General features: G+C 37.8%; 1 protein-coding gene across 6 annotated transcripts in view; it reads left to right on the forward strand.

The window, feature by feature from the left end:
- Positions 1-19,521, forward strand: part of KCNT2 (potassium sodium-activated channel subfamily T member 2) — a 448,004-nt gene that overhangs the window by 403,410 nt on the left and 25,073 nt on the right. For 4 of the 6 annotated variants that reach the window (XM_088845010.1, XM_088845011.1, XM_055419934.2 and 1 more), the window contains one exon: positions 19,090-19,390. In XM_088845010.1, the coding sequence (XP_088701136.1) occupies positions 19,090-19,390 (301 nt within the window). Of the gene's footprint in view, positions 1-5,808; positions 5,810-19,069; positions 19,391-19,521 lie in introns of all 6 variants that reach the window. The other 2 variants (XM_088845012.1, XM_088845009.1) reach the window with 1 other exon arrangement.

Raw genomic sequence — 19,521 nt, forward strand, 5'->3', positions numbered from 1 at the left:
GCACTCTACATTATTTATTTAAGGTTTAATAAGCTCTAGCTCTGTTATATTCTTAAATATTCTAATTTTGTTTTTCTATGTATTGATTCCTTTGGAATTTACAAAATATGTACTAAAGAAGCTTCTCTTTGGGCTGTAAAAATGTTTTAGCTGCTTTCTGACATTTTTCACATGATGATACATAGACAATGGTAACATTTGTTTATCATGAAGTTGCTCAGTAGTTCCAGCTACCATGGCTGCCTGCAGGTGATGCAAATTGAAATACTAGTTTAATGCAGAATACAGCACTGGCAAAGACAAGATTTGGGGAGCTTATCTTAGAGTTTTTATGGTTTATTTTTTAGAATATGTTTTGTAATGCTTTGAAAAGTTACTAATGAGTTTAAGCATATATTTCTAAAATTTTTCATTTGTACCAGTATTTAACTTGATCTGATTGACAAGTTTTCCTTTTATTTATAATGCACTGGCAGACATTATTTCAGGAAGTATTTTAAGAACATGTCACAAGCCAAATTGTTTCATCTTGCCTCTTCTAAAGGCATTCTCAAGTGTGAATCCAGACCTGGTCCACAGTGGTAGAAACACTAGTTAGTGGTCACACCATGTCCCTAAAAGGAGTTTGCATTTGGCTAAAAATTGTATTACTTCATGTTTAAAAGTCAAGTTAATTTTTTGAATGTAGATTTTTGGCTGTGTTGTAGTTTTCCATGTCAATTCATATGTTCCTCACTTTTAATTCAGATGTCAAGCTTTACTATCTCCTTTCTTCTCTAACTTACCATTATAGATTCAGAAAGTCAAAGGTTTGGCTCATTTCTGAATTTTTGTAGCCAATTGGAAGTTGACTTGTAACTTTCTTCCTGTAATTGCTTTCTTTCTCATAGTTACTATTCTAGGTCTTAAAATCCTCCAGTTAATTCCCTATGTAAACTAAGCTTCTTCCCTCTAGTTTGCTGACGTTTTCCAATATAAGTATCTCCTCAAAATCGTTTTATGAAGAAAAAGCTCTAACTACATTTTAGATATTAAAATATATTTATCCTTGCAATTCCATTTTTTTTCTTCTACATTTTCTGTGCTTTCCAAATTTTTGTTGTTGTTGTTCTCTCTCAACCCTCAAATATGTTCCGGTTTCCTCCAACCTCAAGAAACATTCCCCTTTTATTCTGTTTTTCTGATTTCATTCTTGTTGTTAAACTCTCAGAAGAGTTCAAATATGATATTCCTTATCCATGTCTCCGTTTTCCTCACTCTTTGATTGATTCTGTTCTTACTAAAAGTCTCTTTTAGCCAAAATCACTGGCATTTTAAATTAGTTGTATATGTTTAAACATTATAGAAGCTTTAACTGGGTTCATTGTTTCTTACATCTTAAAATGCTCTCGTCAGTTTTCATTTTATAAATAACTCTCGTTTATCCTGGTTTATTTCTTTTCCTCTTCTTTGTTTTGTTCAGTTTCTGCCTATAACAACTCATTTTATTTATAAATTTATTTTAAGTCTTTATTGAATTTGTTACAATATTGCTTCCATTTTATGTTTTGCTTTTTTGGCCCTAAGGCATGTGAGATCTTAGCTCCCGGACCAGGAATTGAAGCCACATTCCTTGCATTGGAAGACGAAATCTCAACCTCTGGACCACCTAGGAAGTCCCAATACCACCTCGTTTTAGATACTGATACTGTGATCTTCCATCTGAAAGTCTGTCTCTAATCTCCTGTCCTGAGATTGGCTCTATAACTCAGGACCTCAAGCAGAGGCAGGGACTTACCTCCTATCCTAGGACATGCCTTTGTCTTTGAATTCCAGGAAGTACACCATGATTTAAGTGTGGGCTAAACATCACTGCAGATTGTCCCCCCAAGAGTGTTAATCTTGATCTCTGCCCAATGCTGAACATTTTTTTATTCCACACAGCAAGCTAATATGGCAGATGATGTTATTCCCATTTGTAAATGAGCAGAAGCTGAGTCACTTAACTTGATAAAATAAAAACTTAGGAAGCAGCAGACCTATATTTGAACTTAATCACATTCTGACACCAGAGCCTTTTTTTTTTTTTAAATCATTGGATTTCACTGAAGGAGTCTCTGCCAATTTCTGGCCACTTCTCTCTTTTCCACCATCTGCTTTGAGATCTCAAAGTGCTTTGTTTGAGAATCAACATGGGAACTGACACTTGAAACCAAAACCAGGCATTTGTCAAAACTATGTGCATAGTCTTTCCTCTTTTTCTGCACATGACCTTGGAGAATTCATTGAATCTTTAGGTTTCAGTGATTACTCTGAGGTTGATGGAGGGCACATTTGTGTTTTATGACCTCACTGTTCTAATTACTAAAGAAGAAGAACAAACTCATTATCTGCCATATCTTCTCCGCCTTATCTCCCAGAATTAGGCATTTCCTGAGCCTAGGGGCTTGGAATGAGTCAGCAAACATCCAAGAAAGATTTCTCAGAAAGCAGATGCAAGCTTTGCATGCCTATTCTTGGATTTAATGACTTATTGGTGGATATGCTGTATCCGAATTCTCTTTCTTCAAGATCTTGCATAATACATACAAATAAATGTTCGTTTTCTTTGCATGATGCATATATAGTGGGTTTTTTAAATTAATTTATTTTTTATTGAAGGATAATTGCTTTACAGAATTTTACTGTTTTCTGTCAAACCTCAGCATGAATCAGCCATAGGTATACATATATCCCCTCCCTTTTGAAACTCCCTCCCATCTCCCACCCCATCCCACCCCTACAGGTTGATACAGAGCCCCTGTTTGAGTTTCCTGAGTCGCACAGCAAATTCCCATTGGCTATCTCTTTTACACGTGGTGATGTAAGTTTCCATGTTACTCTCTCCACACGTCTCACCCTCTCCTCCGTTCTCCCCACGTCCGTAAGTCTGTTCTCTGTGTCTGTTTCTCCACTGTTGCCATGTAATTAAATTTTTCAGTACCACTTTTCTAGATTCTGTATATATATGTTAGAATATGGTGGTGGTGGGAATGTAAATTGGTAAAGCCACTATGGAAGACGTTATGGAGATTCCTCAAAAAACTAGGAATAAAACCACATGACCCAGTAGTCCCAGTCCCTGAGGAAACCAAAATTGAAAGAGACACATGTATCCCATTTTTCACTGCAACACCATTTACAATAGCTAGAACATGGAAGCAATCCAGATGTCCATCACAGATGAATGGATAAAGAAGTTGTGGTATATATACACAATGGAATAGTACTCAGCCATACAAATGAATTCATTTGAGTCAGTTCTAATTAGGTGGATGAACCTAGAACCTATTATATATAGTGGATTTTTGATGTCTGCCATACCAAGTCATTTTCTTATTGCTGGATTTCAGACTCTTCTGTATTTCACCCATTCTTTACATTCCTTCTGTCTCTGTTCCTAGAAGAATCAGTTATCCAATTATTTTTCCTCAACAAATAAGTGCTGGACTTGGAACCACATAACCTATGTTTAAAGTTGGCTCCTGCTTTTACTAGCTGTGAATTTGGGCTGTTCTCCACATGTAGCAGAGTGGAAATTAAGTCAGAAAGTTATTAGCCCTTCATTAATTAGAAAAAATCAGAAATTTTTTAAGTGAATTGCTCACAGTTAATGGAAAATAATTCTATATGGCACAGTACATGGACTAACATAGATCTTTTCTCATCATTTCTCACTGCGGCATTATTTTTTAGTGGATGACACTGCGTCAGAAGATGTTTGCGTAAATATGCTTAAATTTATAAATAAAATAATAGTAAGTATTCCAGTGATTTGGATAAATGCCTTATAATATTTTCAAATGTAGATATATTCACTAACCTGAAATGTATTTTAATTCATACACATACACACACCATGAGTCTGAGCTAATCTATAATTTTCTTTCACTTTTCTCTTATAAAATTTTACTCTTGAATACTTTATTTTATTATTCCTTTTTCTAATATTTCCTAGCTCTACTAATTCCTGTCTTGTTTATTGTCAACCCTAGGAAAGCATTTCTTACTTTCATTATTTAACTTAAGCATCTCACTGTACAGATGACTAGCAAACACTTGAAAAGATGCTCAACTTTGCTTATTATTAGAGAAATGCAGATCTAAACTACAATGAGATATCACCTCACAGCAGTCAGAATGGCCATCATCCAAAAGTCTACAAACAATAAATGCTGGAGAGGGTGTGGAGAAAAGGAAACACTCTTGCACTGTTGGTGGGAATGTAAATTGATACAGCCACTATGGAAGATGGTATGGAGATTCCTTTAAAAACTAGGAATAAAGCCACCATATGACCAAGCAATCCCACTCCTAGGCAAATATCCTAAGGAAACCAAAATTGAAAAAGACACATATATCCCATTGTTCATTACAGCACTATTTCCAGTGCTAGAACATGGAAGCAACCTATATGTCCATTGACAGGTGAATGGATAAAGAACCATGGTACATATACACAATGGAATATTACTCTGTCATAAAAAGGAACGCATTTCAGTCAATTCTGATGAGGTAGATGAACCTCGAACCTATAATACAGAGTGAAGTGAGTCAGAAAGACAAAGATAAATTTCATATTCTAATGCATATATACAGAATCTAGAAAAATGGTACTGAAGAATTTATTTACAGGGCAACAATGGAGAAACAGACATAGAGTATATAGTTATGGACATGGGGAGAGGGGAGGAGAGGGTAAGATGTATAGAAAGAGTAACATGGAGACATGTGTAAAATAGATAGCCAACAGGAATTTGCTGTATGACTCAGGAAACTCAAACAGGGGCTCTATATCAACCTAGAGGGGTGGGATGGGGTGGGAGATGGGAGGGAGGTTCGAAAAGGAGGGGATGTTTGTGTACCTATGTCTGATTTATGTTGTTTGACAGAAAACAACAAAATTCTGTAAAACAATTATCCTTCAATAAAAGAAAAAAGTCTCACTGGCACACCTAGTAACAAGAAACTATTTAAATGCATCCAATCTGTTTTATTTAACTACATAGCCCTGTTCACTCAGTGCCTTAAACTGCATGGACATCATTCTTTCACTTTGCCCTGCCACAGGAAATAAATTAAGCCTTCACTCACAGCTTCTTGGTGCATGACTGGTGGAGTTTACAAAATAAGAACTGAATGTAAGATTATAAGGTTCATCTGAGTCATTACAGGTTTCATTAAGAGCAGTAATTTATAAGCTTTAATATACTTGGATCAATATTACCATTTTATATAGATTCTTTACATAAGAATATGAATATTCTTTGAGGCTTAACTTAGCCGCAGCGCCCTATGGATACTTCTCCTTATGACTGAGTGTCAGCATCTTTGTTGCTGCAGAGGTACAGGCAGCAGCATAAGCATTTTGTAGGGCCCCAGGGAGCTGTTTTCAGGAGTGTGGATCTCAACATGGCAACTACTCTTCTTCCACACAAGTAACCACATAATCTCCCTCTATGGTACCCAGGATGTCAGCATTTTCCCTGAACACTCTTTGCAATGGAGTTTGATGCCTGCTTTAGACACACAACCAATGGTCATGGGATAAGGATCTTTCACTGAACTTAGTGTCAGCCATTCCCTTTTTTGGAAACACACAGAGATGTCTTGAGACCTGTGACGCAGAGCCCCAGCTCCATCCTCTTGCCCTTAAATGCCAAAGATTGAAGCTTCTAACTTAAATTGGTGAAACCCAGACAGAAGCATGAGAGAAATGAACAAATGCAACTTAAAACTGTGCAACTCAAAGCAAACACTTGACAGTAGGCAGTGATACAACTCAGCAAGCGTGCTTATCAGCAGGTAGTGCAACCAGTTATCAAGTCAGAGCCAAAAAAACGAGCCTCCGTGACCTGAATACCCTGCTTGCTGTGCCTGTTGTTACAGCTCCGGGTCCTTTCTGACTCCCCAGGCTGCAACTTTAAGTGCTTACTGAGCCCACATCAGTAAATTCTGCCTGATCCAACTTAATCTTCCGTCATTATCCCATACTCTTAATATCCATACGTTCCCTTCAGACTTTGGTCTGTAAAAATTTAAAAACTGAGGTAGTTCTTTTGGAGCGTAACTTCCTAAACGTGATAAAAAGTAAAATGAGTAATATATATGTTGCCTAGTGTCTGCATATTTATGAATCACTTTATGAGGCTCCTAGGAAAATAACACAACCAAACAAAATAAAGTCAAAATTATTTCTCAGTTTGCTTTTATGAACCAAGGAGAGTTATTTAGATTAATGAATTTAAAAGCATTAATTTATAATATTTTAATAATTTATGATTAATTTCCTGCTTCGCTTCAGTCGTGTCTGACTCTGTGCAACCCCATAGATGGCAGCCACCAGGCTCTGCCGTCCCTGGGATTCTCCAGGCAAGAACACTGGAATGGGTTGCCATTTCCTTCTTAAATATCAATTAAATAGCGTTTAGGCTAATAATAAAATTAACTAATTCATGTCTTAAGGAAAGACATCTGCCATGTAGTTAGTAATTATATTGATAATAGTATTCAAGATCCTAAACAGAGAAGAAAAAGATTTTTCTGGGCTTAAAGCACTAGGAAACACATCAAACAGTTCAGTCGCTCAGTTGTATCCGACTCTGCAACCCCATGGACTGCAGCATGCCAGGCCTCCCTGTCCATCATCAGCTCCCAGAGTTTACTCAAATTCATGTCCGTGATGCCATCCAACCATCTCATCCTCTGTCGTCCCCTTCTCCTCCTGCCTTCAATCTTTTCCAGCATCAGGGTCTTTTCAAATGAGTTAGCTCTTTGCATCAGGTGGCCAAAGTATTAGAGTTTCAGCTTCAACATCAGTCCTTCCAATGAACAGTTAGGACTGATTTCCTTTACAATGGACGGGTTGGATCTCCTTGCAGTCCCAGTTCAGTTCAGTTCAGTCGCTCAGTCGTGTCCGACTCTCCGCGACCCCATGAATCACAGCACGCCAGGCCTCGCTGTCCATCACCAACTCCCGGAGTTCACTCAAACTCATGTTCACAGAGTCGGTGATGCCATCAAGCCATCTCATTCTCGGTCATCCCCTACTCCTCCCACCCCCAACCTTTCCTAGCATCAGAGTCTTTTCCAGTGAGTCAACTCGTCGCATGAGGTGGCCAAAGTATTGGAGCTTCAGCTTTAGCATCAGTCCTTCCAATGAACACCCAGGATTGATCTCCTTTAGAATGGACTGGTTGGATCTCCTTGAAGTCCAAGGGACTCTCAAGAGTCTTCTCCAGCACCACAGTTCAAAAGCATCAATTCTTCGGTGATCAGCTTTCTTCACATTCCAACTCTCACATCCATACATGACCACGGGAAAAACCATAGCCTTGACTAGATGGACCTTGGTTGGCAAAGTAATGTCTCTGCTTTTTAATATGCTATCTAGGTTGGTCATAACTTTCCTTCCAAAGAGTAAGTGTTTTTTAATTTCATGGCTGCAATCAGCATCTGCAGTGATTTCGGAGCCCAAAAAAATAAAGTCTGACACTGTTTCCACTGTTTTTCCATCTATTTCGCATGAAGTGATGGGACCAGATGCCATGATCTTTGTTTTCTGAATGTTGAGCTTCAAGCCAACCTTTTCACTCTCCTCTTTCACTTTCATCAAGAGGCTTTTGAGTTCCTCTTCACTTTCTGCCATAAGGGTAGTGTCACCTGCATATCTGAGGTTATTGATATTTCTCCCAGCAATCTTGATTCCAGCTTGTGCTTCTTCCAGCCCAGCATTCCTCATGATGTTCTCTGCATATAAGTTAAATAAGCAAGGTGACAATATACAACCTTGACGTACTCCTTTTCCTATTTGGAACCAGTCTGTTCCATGTACAGTTCTGACTGTTGCTTCCTGACCTGCATACAGGTTTCTCAAGAGGCAGATCAGGTGGTCTGGTATTCCCATCTCTTTCAGAATGTTCCACAGTTTATTGTGATCCACACAGTCAAAGGCTTTGGCATAGTCAATGAAGCAGAAATAGATATTTTTCTGGAACTCTCTTGCTTTCTCCATGATCCAGTGGATGTTGGCAATTTGATCTCTGGTGCCTCTGCCTTCTCTAAAACCTGCTTGAACATCTGGGAGTTCACGGTTCACATATTGCTGAAGCCTGGCTTGGAGAATTTTGAGCATGACTTTACTAGCGTGTGAGATGAGTGCAATTGTGTGGTAGTTTGAGCATTCTTTGACATTGCCTTTCTTTGGGATTGGAATGAAGACTGACCTTTTCCAGTCCTGTGGCCACTGCTGAGTTTTCCAAATTTGGTGGCATACTGAGTGCAGCAGGGACTCTGAAAAGTCTTATCCAACACCACAGTTCAAAAGCATTAATTCTTCGGCGCTCAGCTTTCTTTATAGTCCAATTCTCACATCCATATATGACTATTGGAAAAACCATAGCCTTGACTAGATGGACCTTTGTTGACAAAGGAATGTCTCTGCTTTTTAATATGCTGTCTAGGTTAGCCATAACTTCCCTTCCAAAGAGTAAGTGTCTTTTAATTTCATGGCTGCAGTCACCATCTGCAGCAATTCTGGAGCCCAAATATATAAAATCTGTCACTGTTTCCATTGTTTCCCCATCTATTTACCATGAAGTGATAGGACCGGAGGCCATGATCTTAGTTTTCTGAATGTTGAGCTTTCAGCCAACTTTTTCACTCTCCTCTTTTGCTTTCATCAAGAGCCTCTATAGTTCTTCACTTTCTGCCATAAGGGTGGTGTCATGTGCATACGTGAGGTTATTGATACAGACGAATTGTAATCCTGTACACTAGTTGTTTCTGAATGACAGCAGTGAAGGCTCAAGGGAAAAATTAATGACCAATGTCAGAAATAATATCAAGATAATAGATTAGCTAGGTTTCAAGTTTCACGGAGCAAAGAAAGCAGAGATTTAATTAAACACATACCCTTCCCACACATACTCATTGAAAACCAGATCACCAAAGATGTATGAATATATAGCTTAGTGTGTACATTTAGAACACATAAATAACCAAAAGGGAGTTTTAAATGATAAACAGGAAAGTAACTGACTAGGTTTGATTTTTCTTTCAAAGATAATAACAGAAAGTTGTACATATGACAGAGAGGGACAGGGCAAAGAGAGAAAGACAGAAAGGAAGCAGGACTTGGGTATGAGGGGATAGGGAGGAAGAGGAAAAAACATGTCCTGACCATTGTGGAAAGCAAGTAAAATAAGTTTGTAGATTATTCAATGTTATCTTATAGAGGATATGAAAGATTTTTTCACTTGGACATAAAACTAAACATTGACTTTTGAAGCTACTGGATTGAAATGGTGAGTTAATAGTTAATGGGGACTCTAACTACTAGTAGTAAACTTCATAGAATAATAGATGAAATTGAAGGGTACCTAAGAGAAAATTTATATGAATTATCTTATTTCTAGATATGAATAAAGTCAAACTATTGGAATAATGCTCATTATTCCAGCAAATATTAGCTTTCAGTTCAGTTCAGTTCAGTCGCTCAGTCGTGTCCGACTCTTTGCGACCCCATGAATCACAGCACGCCAGGCCTCCCTGTCCATCACCAACTCCCGGAGTTCACTCAGACTCACGTCCATCGAGTCGGTGATGCCATCCAGCCATCTCATTCTCGGTCATCCCCTTCTCCTCCTGCCCGCAATCCCTCCCAGCATGAACTCGAGTAATTATTTGGCTTTAGAATTTATGGGAGATGTTTGCTACTATTTTCTTGTAACTTTTGTTTATTTTTGCTAGGAAAACCAGGATAACAATTACTGTCACTACTTTCAAGAGGCTTTGCTTTGCTTAAAGTTGTGAAGCATTGGCCTGATGTGATTGAAAATACAACCTAATATTTGATTCCAAATACAGAAGTTTATAAGACTATAATATTCCCTTTTCTTTACTTATCTCTGATTCTGAAAATACATCTAAATACAATGTAACTAGTTATTTTTTTTCTTTTCTTAGACTAAAAACTGATTCTTTATTGAAAATGGAGAGACCATCTTTCTGCAGATTTTTAGTTATAAAAAGAAATGTCCAGGAGACCCAGTCACTTGCAGTGGTGCTTATGGGTTTAAACCCAGATGATCTCTCAAATATTATGATAATTTGACCTCTCTTTTTATATTTTTTTTTATTTTAATTGGAGGCTAATTATAATATTGTATTGGTTTTGCCATACATTGACATGACCTTTTGGAGAACGCAATGGCACCCCATTAGAGAAGGAAATGGCAACCCACTCCAGTGTTCTTGCCTGGAAAATCCCAGGGAAGGGGGAGCCTGGTGGGCTTCCGTCTGTGGGGTCACACAGAGTCGGACACAACTGAAGCAACTTAACAGCAACAACAATGGCACCCCACTCCAGTACTCTTGCCTGGAAAATCCCATGGATGGAGGAGCCTGGTGGGCTGCAGTCCATGGGTCGCTGAGTTGGACACGACTAAGCGACTTCACTTTCAGTTTTCACTTTCATGCTTTGGAGAAGGAAATGGCAACCCACTCCAGTGTTCTTGGCTAGAGAATCCCAGGGACGGGGGAGCCTGGTGGGCTGCCGTCTGTGGGGTCGCAAAGAGTTGGACATAATTGAAGCGACTTAGCAGCAGCAGCAGCAGACATGACCTTTAATGGAAAATATTTTATAGGAATTCTTTTATAAAATGCTCAACTAACACAAAATCACTGCAGATGCTGAATGCAGCATGAAATTAAAAAACACTTACTCCTTGGAAGGAAAGTTATGACCAACCTAGATAACATATTAAAAAGCAGAGACATTACTTTGCCAGCAAAGCTCCGTCTAGTCAAGGCTATGGTTTTTCCCGTGGTCATGAATGGATGTGAGAGTTGGACTGTGAAGAAAGCTGATCGCCGAAGAATTGATGCTTTTGAACTGTGGTGTTGGAGAAGACTCTTGAGAGTCCCTTGGACTGCAAGGAGATCCAACCAGTCCATTCTAAAGGAGATCAATCCTGGGTGTTCATTGGAAGGACTGATGCTAAAGCTGAAACTCTGATACTCTGGCCACCTCATGCGAAGAGTTGTCTCACTGGAAAAGACTCTGATGTTGGGAGGGATTGAGGGCAGGAGGAGAAGGGGACGACAGAGAATGAGATGGCTGGATGGAGTCACCGACTCGATGGACATGAGTTTGAGTGAACTCCGGGAGTTGGTGATGGACAGCGAGGCCTGGTGTGCTGTGATTCATGGGGTCGCAAAGAGTCGGACACGACTGAGCGACTGAACTGAACTGAACACATCTCCAGTGATTTCATTTTCCTGTTTTCTTCTTTAGCAACAATTCAGAAGTCTATTATAGACTGGCACAGTTTAAATCTATATAAAACCTGTAAAATTATTCTTAGGGGAGTCATGAATCCAGATTAGTAGCACTCACTCTCAAACTACTGGATGAATTGATCTATTTTAAAATGACACTTTGTACCACAGATGCTCAGTAACCTTTGATGTGAATGAAATGAGGTAAAAGTCAGCAAAAGAGATACAGTCTTTTGGACTCTGTGGGAGAGCGGGAGGGTGGGATGACTTGGGAGAATGGCATTGAAACATGTATATTATCACATGTGAAAGGAATCACCCATCCAGGTTGGATGCATGATACAAGATGCTCGGGGCTGGTGCACTGGGATGACCCAGAGGGATGGTATGGGGAGGGAGGTGGAAGGTGGTTCAAGACGGGTAACACATGTACACCCGGGGCGGATTCATGTCAATGTCTGGCAAAACCAATACAATATTTTAAAGTAATTAGCCTCCAATTAGGATAAATAAATTTTTTTTAAAAGTCACTCAGTCATATCCAACTCTTTGTGACCCCATGGACTATACAGTCCATGGAATTCTCCAGGCCAGAATAATGGAGTGGGGAGCCTTTCCCTTCTCCAGTACATCTTCCCAACCCTGGGAAATCACCTGGGATTTAACCCAGGTCTCCCACATTGCAGGTGGATTCTTTACCAGCTGAGCCACAAGGGAAACCCTATGACATGAATAACTATTCAATAAAAAATTGAGAGAAAGTTGAATTGAGTCACCTATGTGTGTGCATATATGTAAAGTGTGAAAACAATTTCTGCTATATTTTATGAATCTGACTCTTTATACATTTCTGAAAATTAAAATAAACTGTTTAACACAAGAAACATGTTCTCATTTATAAAGTCTTCAAGTCTTATTATTATGAAGGTATAACTTTTTGTATTTTTCAACCATATGAAGTTATACATATTTAGAAAATAATATAAATTTTAAAAGGATAAAATTTTTATTTTAAATGAAAACTGTTCTTAGAGTAGACATAAATTTTCATTTTTTTATGGAACCATGTAAATATGTTTCTAGATTCATTTCATATAAAATATGGGCTTTAGTCTCTTTATGTTGCTTTAACAAAGTAGCACAGGCTGGGTAGCTTATATAAAATACCAAAATCTCTCTCTCATGATTGTGGAAGCCATAAGTCTAAGGTAAGAGTGGCAGCACCATTAAGTGATGGTTCCGTTTTGATAATGGACTTCTCCTTGAATCCTCATGTGGTAGAAGGGGCTAGAGATCACCTTTGTTAGTCACTCAGTTAGTTCCGACTCTTTGCAACCCCCTGGACTGTAGCCTGCCAGACTCCTCTGTCCATGGGATTCTCCAGGCAAGGATACTAAAGTGGGTAGCCATTTCCTCCTCCAGGGGATCTTCCTGATCCAGAGATCAAACTCGGGTATTCTGTATTGCAGTCAGATTCTTTATCTTCTGAGCCCCCAGGAAAGCCTCAGGGGTCTCCTTTATGAGGGTACTAATTGCACTGATGATTGATCCACCCTGCTGACCTAACAACACCCTGAATTCTCCACCTACAAATACACTTGGGGGTTAGAATTTCAACATATGAATTTTAAAGGGACACAAACATTCAGATCAGACCATCAGTTCAGTCAGTTCAGTCGCTCAGTTGTGTCCGACTCTTTGTGACCCAATGGACTACAACACACCAGGCCTCTCTGTCCATCACCAACTCCTGGAGTTTACCCAAACTCATGTCCATTGAGTTGGTGATGCCATGCAACCATCTCATCCTCTGTCATCCCCTTCTCCTGCCTTCTGTCTTTCCCAGCATCAAGGTCTTTTCAAACGAGTCAGCTCTTCACATCAGGTGGCCAAAGTATTGGAGTTTCAGCTTCAACATCAGTCCTTCCAATGAACAGTCAGGACTCATTTCCTTTAAGATGGACTGGTTAGATCTCCTTGAAGTCCAAGGGACTCTGAAGAGTCTTCTCCAGCACCACAGTTCAAAAGCATCAATTCTTCGGTGATCAGCTTTCTTTATAGTCCAACTCTCACATACATACATGACTACTGGAAAAATCATAGCCTTGGCTAGATGGACCTTTGTTGGCAAAGTAATGTCTCTGCTTTTTAATATGCTGTCTAGGTTCGTCATAACTTTTCTTCCAAAGAGTGTCTTTTTATTTCATGGCTGCAGTCACCATCTGCAGTGATTTTGGAGCCCAAAAAATAAAGTCTGCTACTGTTTCTCCATCTATTTGCCATGAAGTATTGGGACTGGATGCCATGATCTTAGTTTTATGAATGCTGAGCCTTAAGCCAACTTTTTCACTCTCCTCTTTCACTTTCTTCAAGAGGCTTTTTGTTCTTCTTCACTTTCTGCCATAAGGGTGATGTTATCTGCATATCTGAGGTTACTGATATTTCTCCTGGCAGTCTTGATTCCAGTTCATTCTTCACCGAGCCCAGCGTTTCTCCTGATGTCCTCTGCATATGAGTTAAATAAGCAGGGTGACAGTATACAGCCTTGACGCACTCCTTTGTCTATTTGGAACCAGCCTGTGGTTCCATGTGCAGTTCTAACTGTTGTTTCCTGACCTGCATACAGATTTCTCAAGAGGCAGGTCAGGTAGTCTGGTATTCCCATCTCTTTCAGAACTTTACATAGTTTATTGTGATCCACACAGTCAAAGGCTTTGGCAGAGTCAATAAATCAGAAATGGATGCTTTTCTGGAACTCTCTTGCTTTTTCGATGATCCAGCGGATGTTGGCAAGTTGATCTCTGGTTTCTCTGCCTTTTCTTAAACCAGCTTGAACATCTGGAAGTTCACAGTTCATGTATTGTTGAAGCCTGGCTTGGAAAATTTTGAGCATTACTTTGCTAGTGTGTGAGATGAGTGCAATTGTGTGGTAGTTTGAGCATTCTTTGGCGTTGCCTTTCATAGGGATTGGAATGAAAACTGACCTTTTCCAGTCCTGTGGCCACTGCTGAGTTTTCCACATTTGTTGGCATATTGAGCGCAGCACTTTCACAGCATCATCTTTTAGGATTTGAAATAGCTCAACTGGAATTCCATCACCTCCACTAGCTTTGTTCACAGTGATGCTTTTTAAGGCCCACTTGCCTTCACATTTCAGGATATCTGGTTCTAGGTGAGTGATCACACCATCCTGATTATCTGGGTCATGAAGATATTTTTTGTACACTTCTTCAGTGTATTCTTGTCACCTCTTCTTAATATCTTCTGCTTCTGTTAGGTCCATACCATTTCTGTCCTTTATTGAGCCTTTCTTTGCATGAAATGTTCCCTTGGTATCTCTAAATTTCTTGAGGAATTCTCTAGTCTTTCCCATTCTATTGTTTTCCTCTATTTCTTTGCACTTATCACTGAGGAAGGCTTTCTTGTCTCTCCTTGCTATCCTTTGGAACTCTGCATTCAGACCATGACAACTTGTAAATATATTTTTATTTCACAAATATTAGTTTAAATCTTATTTTAAGTTAATAATTATGTGAGACTTTTGACAATTAAAGTACTAAGAAGTCAAGCCAGAGTTCTCCCATTATACATGGAAACAGTGAAAAATAATTCATGGAAGCAAAACAGTAAATCTCTTTCACTTAAATAGTTATTCTGTTTTTCATATTCCACAGAACTTTAACCAAATGAATTTTTCCAAGAATTTGTTTATATTACCTTTATTTCTTATGAAATATAGTCACTGATAGAGAAAATTACACCAAAATACGAGTCATTCCTCTCTTGTTCATACTTGTGTTTTACGTTTATATAGCTCCTCATAATTATTTATTTTTATTTTCCCCATTTTTGTAAAAGATTATGAATCCAAATATTAACTAATATTGATTGAGCATTCACTGAGACAGGCACTCTGTTATTTACTTTTCATGTATCATCTCCTAGATTTGCTTGGAGAAACACTGTGAGCAAAGTAAGAATAGAATGATCACTTTTCAGATAGGACACTGGGGACAGTCTTAGAGAATTTAAGTTACATAACCAGGAATACAGATCAGGTAAGTGTATTTAAACCCAGCTTTATCTGATGCCAGAATATGTGTTTTTAGGCACTCTAAAACTCTGACTCTAAGTTCAGGAAAAGGTCCTACAATGAAATCATGATCCTGTATCCTAGCACCACTCTATTTAATATTTCCTGTTGGTCATGATGTCATGTTAGGAACACAATAGAGCTACAACCAGGTGATGAAATGGCCTTGGGAAAGTATAAATAGATCTTTTAAAATGCACAAGCACATGTGCTTGCACACCCACTCCCCACACATATTTAGTAATAGAATAATTTCATGTTTATTACCAATGACTGACATTGTGGATCATCATTCCTACTAGGATAATATGTGTAGGAGTTTACAGGTGACATGTTTTCTTTATATATTAATGTATGAATTTGCACAATATTTCTATGAGGTGGAACGTGAGTATCATTATTCTTATTTTGCATAGTAGTTATGCAGTTTTATTGTAGGCCCAGAGCTAGAAAGTATCCACAATATCACTCAAATGTGTGTATCTTAATACATATAAATTCAGTATACTTTTTATTATATCCTATTGGAAGGAAGAAAGAACGGAATGCAAATTCCAAGCATACAAATAACTATCTCTGTGTTGTGAGTTTAGAATTCTTAAACTTAATCCCCCAAATCCTTCTGATTTCCTTTTCCTTTAGTTAAACTGAAATATAAAATGAGATGTTACTTTTATTGAAATAATGATGAAAATGCCTTGTGAGTCCTATGGGTTTTTATGTAAATCATGATATTCTTTCCTTTGGGATAATTCAAAACAGTGGTGAATAGGGGACCCAGTATTATTTAGCTCATACATGCTTGATATAATTCCTGGTACACATAACTAAGAAAAGCATTCACAAAGATAAAAAGTGTTTTATCCTCTACTTGGAAAATAAGCTAATCTTCAACTTCTTCCCTAAAATATTTATTAACTTCTGGTTCTGTGACTTGACTTGTCAGTGACATTATATGAGCATAATATCTTACAAAATGACTGTTTCCACATGTTTATGGGAAATAAAACTATTACAGAATTATGACTAGAAAGAGTACTTCAAATAAATTTTAGATTCTGATTCACAAATCTGTGCAATCTGTGTGTCTAAATACGAATGAACTAACATATTTTCATTTTTGCTATAAAGTACATGTAAACTGAAACCACTGAACATAGATTGATATTCTTTACTGATGGTATATATTACTTGCAATTTTATATATTTTACTTTCAGAGGAGAGGATTTTCAGTATATTATCAACCAGGTAAGACTAGAGTAAGTTAAGACTTACAAAGACATCCAGTGTTGCAAAACCACAGTATTAGAAGTTTTAATACTTCCAACCTAAATTCTATAGCTAAAAAGAGGTTTCTATTTTGAATGAAATATTATCTTATTCCAATGGGATTAATGTATACATGCTAGTATATATAAAATAGATAACGATAATCAACAAGGTCCTTCTGTATAGCATAGAGAACTCTACTCAGTATCTTATAATAACTATAAGGGGAAAGACTCTGAAAAATTATGTGTAAATAATACATGTATAATTTGTTTAACCTTCATAGCTTCATAAGAGACTATTTCTTTTGTAGATGGAATTATTCATGTATATATATAGCTAATACATATATATAACTGAATCATTGTACTATACACCTGAAACTAACACATTGTAAATCAATTATAGTCTTTAACTTAATAATAAATCAATCTTAAAAATAGAGAAATAGTTTCTAATTATGCAGTAGTGAAAGTTTAACAAATCGTTTTCATACCACTCTCCACAGTACTGTTTTGAAACAAATGTGAACGAATATTTGCATTTTTTATTGAATTTAACTGTGAGCCAATTTCAATTTCATAGCTTGCCACTAGGAATTGTGTGTAGGGCATTGACTGAACCTCCATAATTCATATTCACTTTAAAGGATCTTATTGGATCTGCCTTCTGACCTTACTTAAATTGGTAATTTAAATCCGATTACTTTGGAAGCCAGCAACAAATGCATGTTGTAGCTCAAACTTCATCCACAGACGGTAAACACAGCGGGTTCATGAACGCAGCTCTTACGCACAACAAAATGAGGAAATTTCCCTTTGCATGTGCATGTTTTAGAAAATAAGGCTTTCTGGTTTGAATCATGGTTCATTTCATATGACTTCCTGGTATGAAAAGCAACAATTCTGAAACAGGAATCTTTTGTTTATATTAATATTACCGAAAGAGTGTGGTAGGGTCCAGCTGCTCACCACTCAGAAGCGAATAAACAGCCCAGATTGGTGGAGAGGAAAGTTTGCCTTATTTCAAATGCCAGCAACTGGGGAGAGGAGGGTGGTGGATGTCTGTCCAAAGGCCAACTCACCCTCTCCTCCTTACACTGGCAACCAGTGGGGATAGAGCTTTTATACACAGAAGGAGGGGCTACATGCAGAAACAGCACAGTCAGCTCTAATAGTCATCTTCAAATTGATCAGCATCATCTTGATTGTTTTAGGTACAGTTAATCCTCAGTTCCAGTGGCCATTTGTTCCCATTTCTCTGAGGCCAGTTCTTGGAATTGTGCCTGCTCATGTCCTGGTTACGGTCTGGTCATCATGTAGTAATTTCCCCACCTGGTGTTTTAGTATCTATAAAACAGCTCAGTTATATGGCTCAGAATATTATGTGCAATCCTTGAAAAAGAACTAAAGGTCCTTGACTATGCTTAATGACTACATTATTATTATTTAGTTTCCTTTGACTGTTTTCCTTTGTTTTTGCATTTCTCACTTCTCTGATTAAACTTATTGACTAAAGTTTCCACATACAAAAAGCAGGCAGAGGTCATGGTGAGGGGGAAAGGACCATAAGGTCTTGCTCCATTTCAGTAAGCGCCTATTATCAAAGGAAAGCTTCTCACTTTAAAACCAGATTTAGTAGTAAAAGAGTAGATCAACATGGACTTTAGGACTTTTTTCATTGTTTTTCCTTCCTATGAAGAGTAGCCTAATGTAAGTTTTCTTTGTGATTCTAGAAATTATATTTGTGAAATATTAATATTTATAGCATACTTTCACTTAGAACACTGAAAACAGTTCCTGAAGTGTATCCTAACATTTTATCAAAACTATTTATGTGGTAAATAACTAATGCATAAATTAAATAAAATATGCTTTTTGTTTTCCTTGGGATCATATGATCCAATAAAAAAGTCACACTTTATAAAGTTCATGCCAATGCCCTCTTTAGAAAGAGCAATAATTTAAAACCTTAAAAATATTATTAACTCCAAAAATAAATGAACTTGCATAATTTTTTTTTAATTTCATGTGGAGTACTAGGAGTAAATTGAGGAAAGTCCATTATTTTGACTTCATTTGAATAACACTATTAAAATATCTAGCTCTTTTTGTTTTGGTTTCAAACAACTCTATTCCAATTGTTTGGTAACTCTGATACATAAAATGTTAAATTCTTTTTATAAAAAAGCTTATACTGGAGTATGCAAGGATATTTTATCTGGTTCACTGTAAGTTTGAAAAACATATTTTCTAATACTTTTAGCAACATAAAATTAGTGTCAATAATGATGATCTTGTTCTTTCTGTAAAAACCTCTCATGAGATATATAATTATATCAAAATTTAGCAAAAAATATATGTATGAATAGAACTCTAGGCTACCTGATTCTTAAGATATCTAATTAGCATACGCACTTCTTTTGAAGTCTCAGATATCCATCAGTGTAGAAGAGTGGGAAGACACCAAAGACGCTAAAGAACAAGGTCACCACCGAAGTAACCATCGCAACTCGACATCCAGCGACCAGTCGGACCACCCGCTGCTGAGGAGGAAGAGCATGCAATGGGCCCGAAGGCTGAGCAGGAAAGGCCCCAAACATTCCGGTAGAACCGCGGAGAAAATGACCCAGCAGCGCCTGAACCTCTACAGGAGGTCAGAAAGACAAGAACTTGCCGAACTTGTGAAAAATAGAATGAAACACTTGGGTCTTTCTACAGTGGGATATGGTATGCTCTTTACAAGTATTGCATGATGTGGGCTTGTGACTTCTTTCCATTAGTTGGAACAGAGTCGGCTCTAATTTAGTAATTTAAGAATCACCCTTTTGTTTCACAGGTCAGTTAGAAAAGACTAGTGA

This window comes from Moschus berezovskii, chromosome 17 (genome assembly GCF_049115385.1).
Source record: "Moschus berezovskii isolate FMDL1 chromosome 17, NW_MosBer_1.0, whole genome shotgun sequence".
Lineage (NCBI taxonomy): Eukaryota > Metazoa > Chordata > Mammalia > Artiodactyla > Moschidae > Moschus > Moschus berezovskii.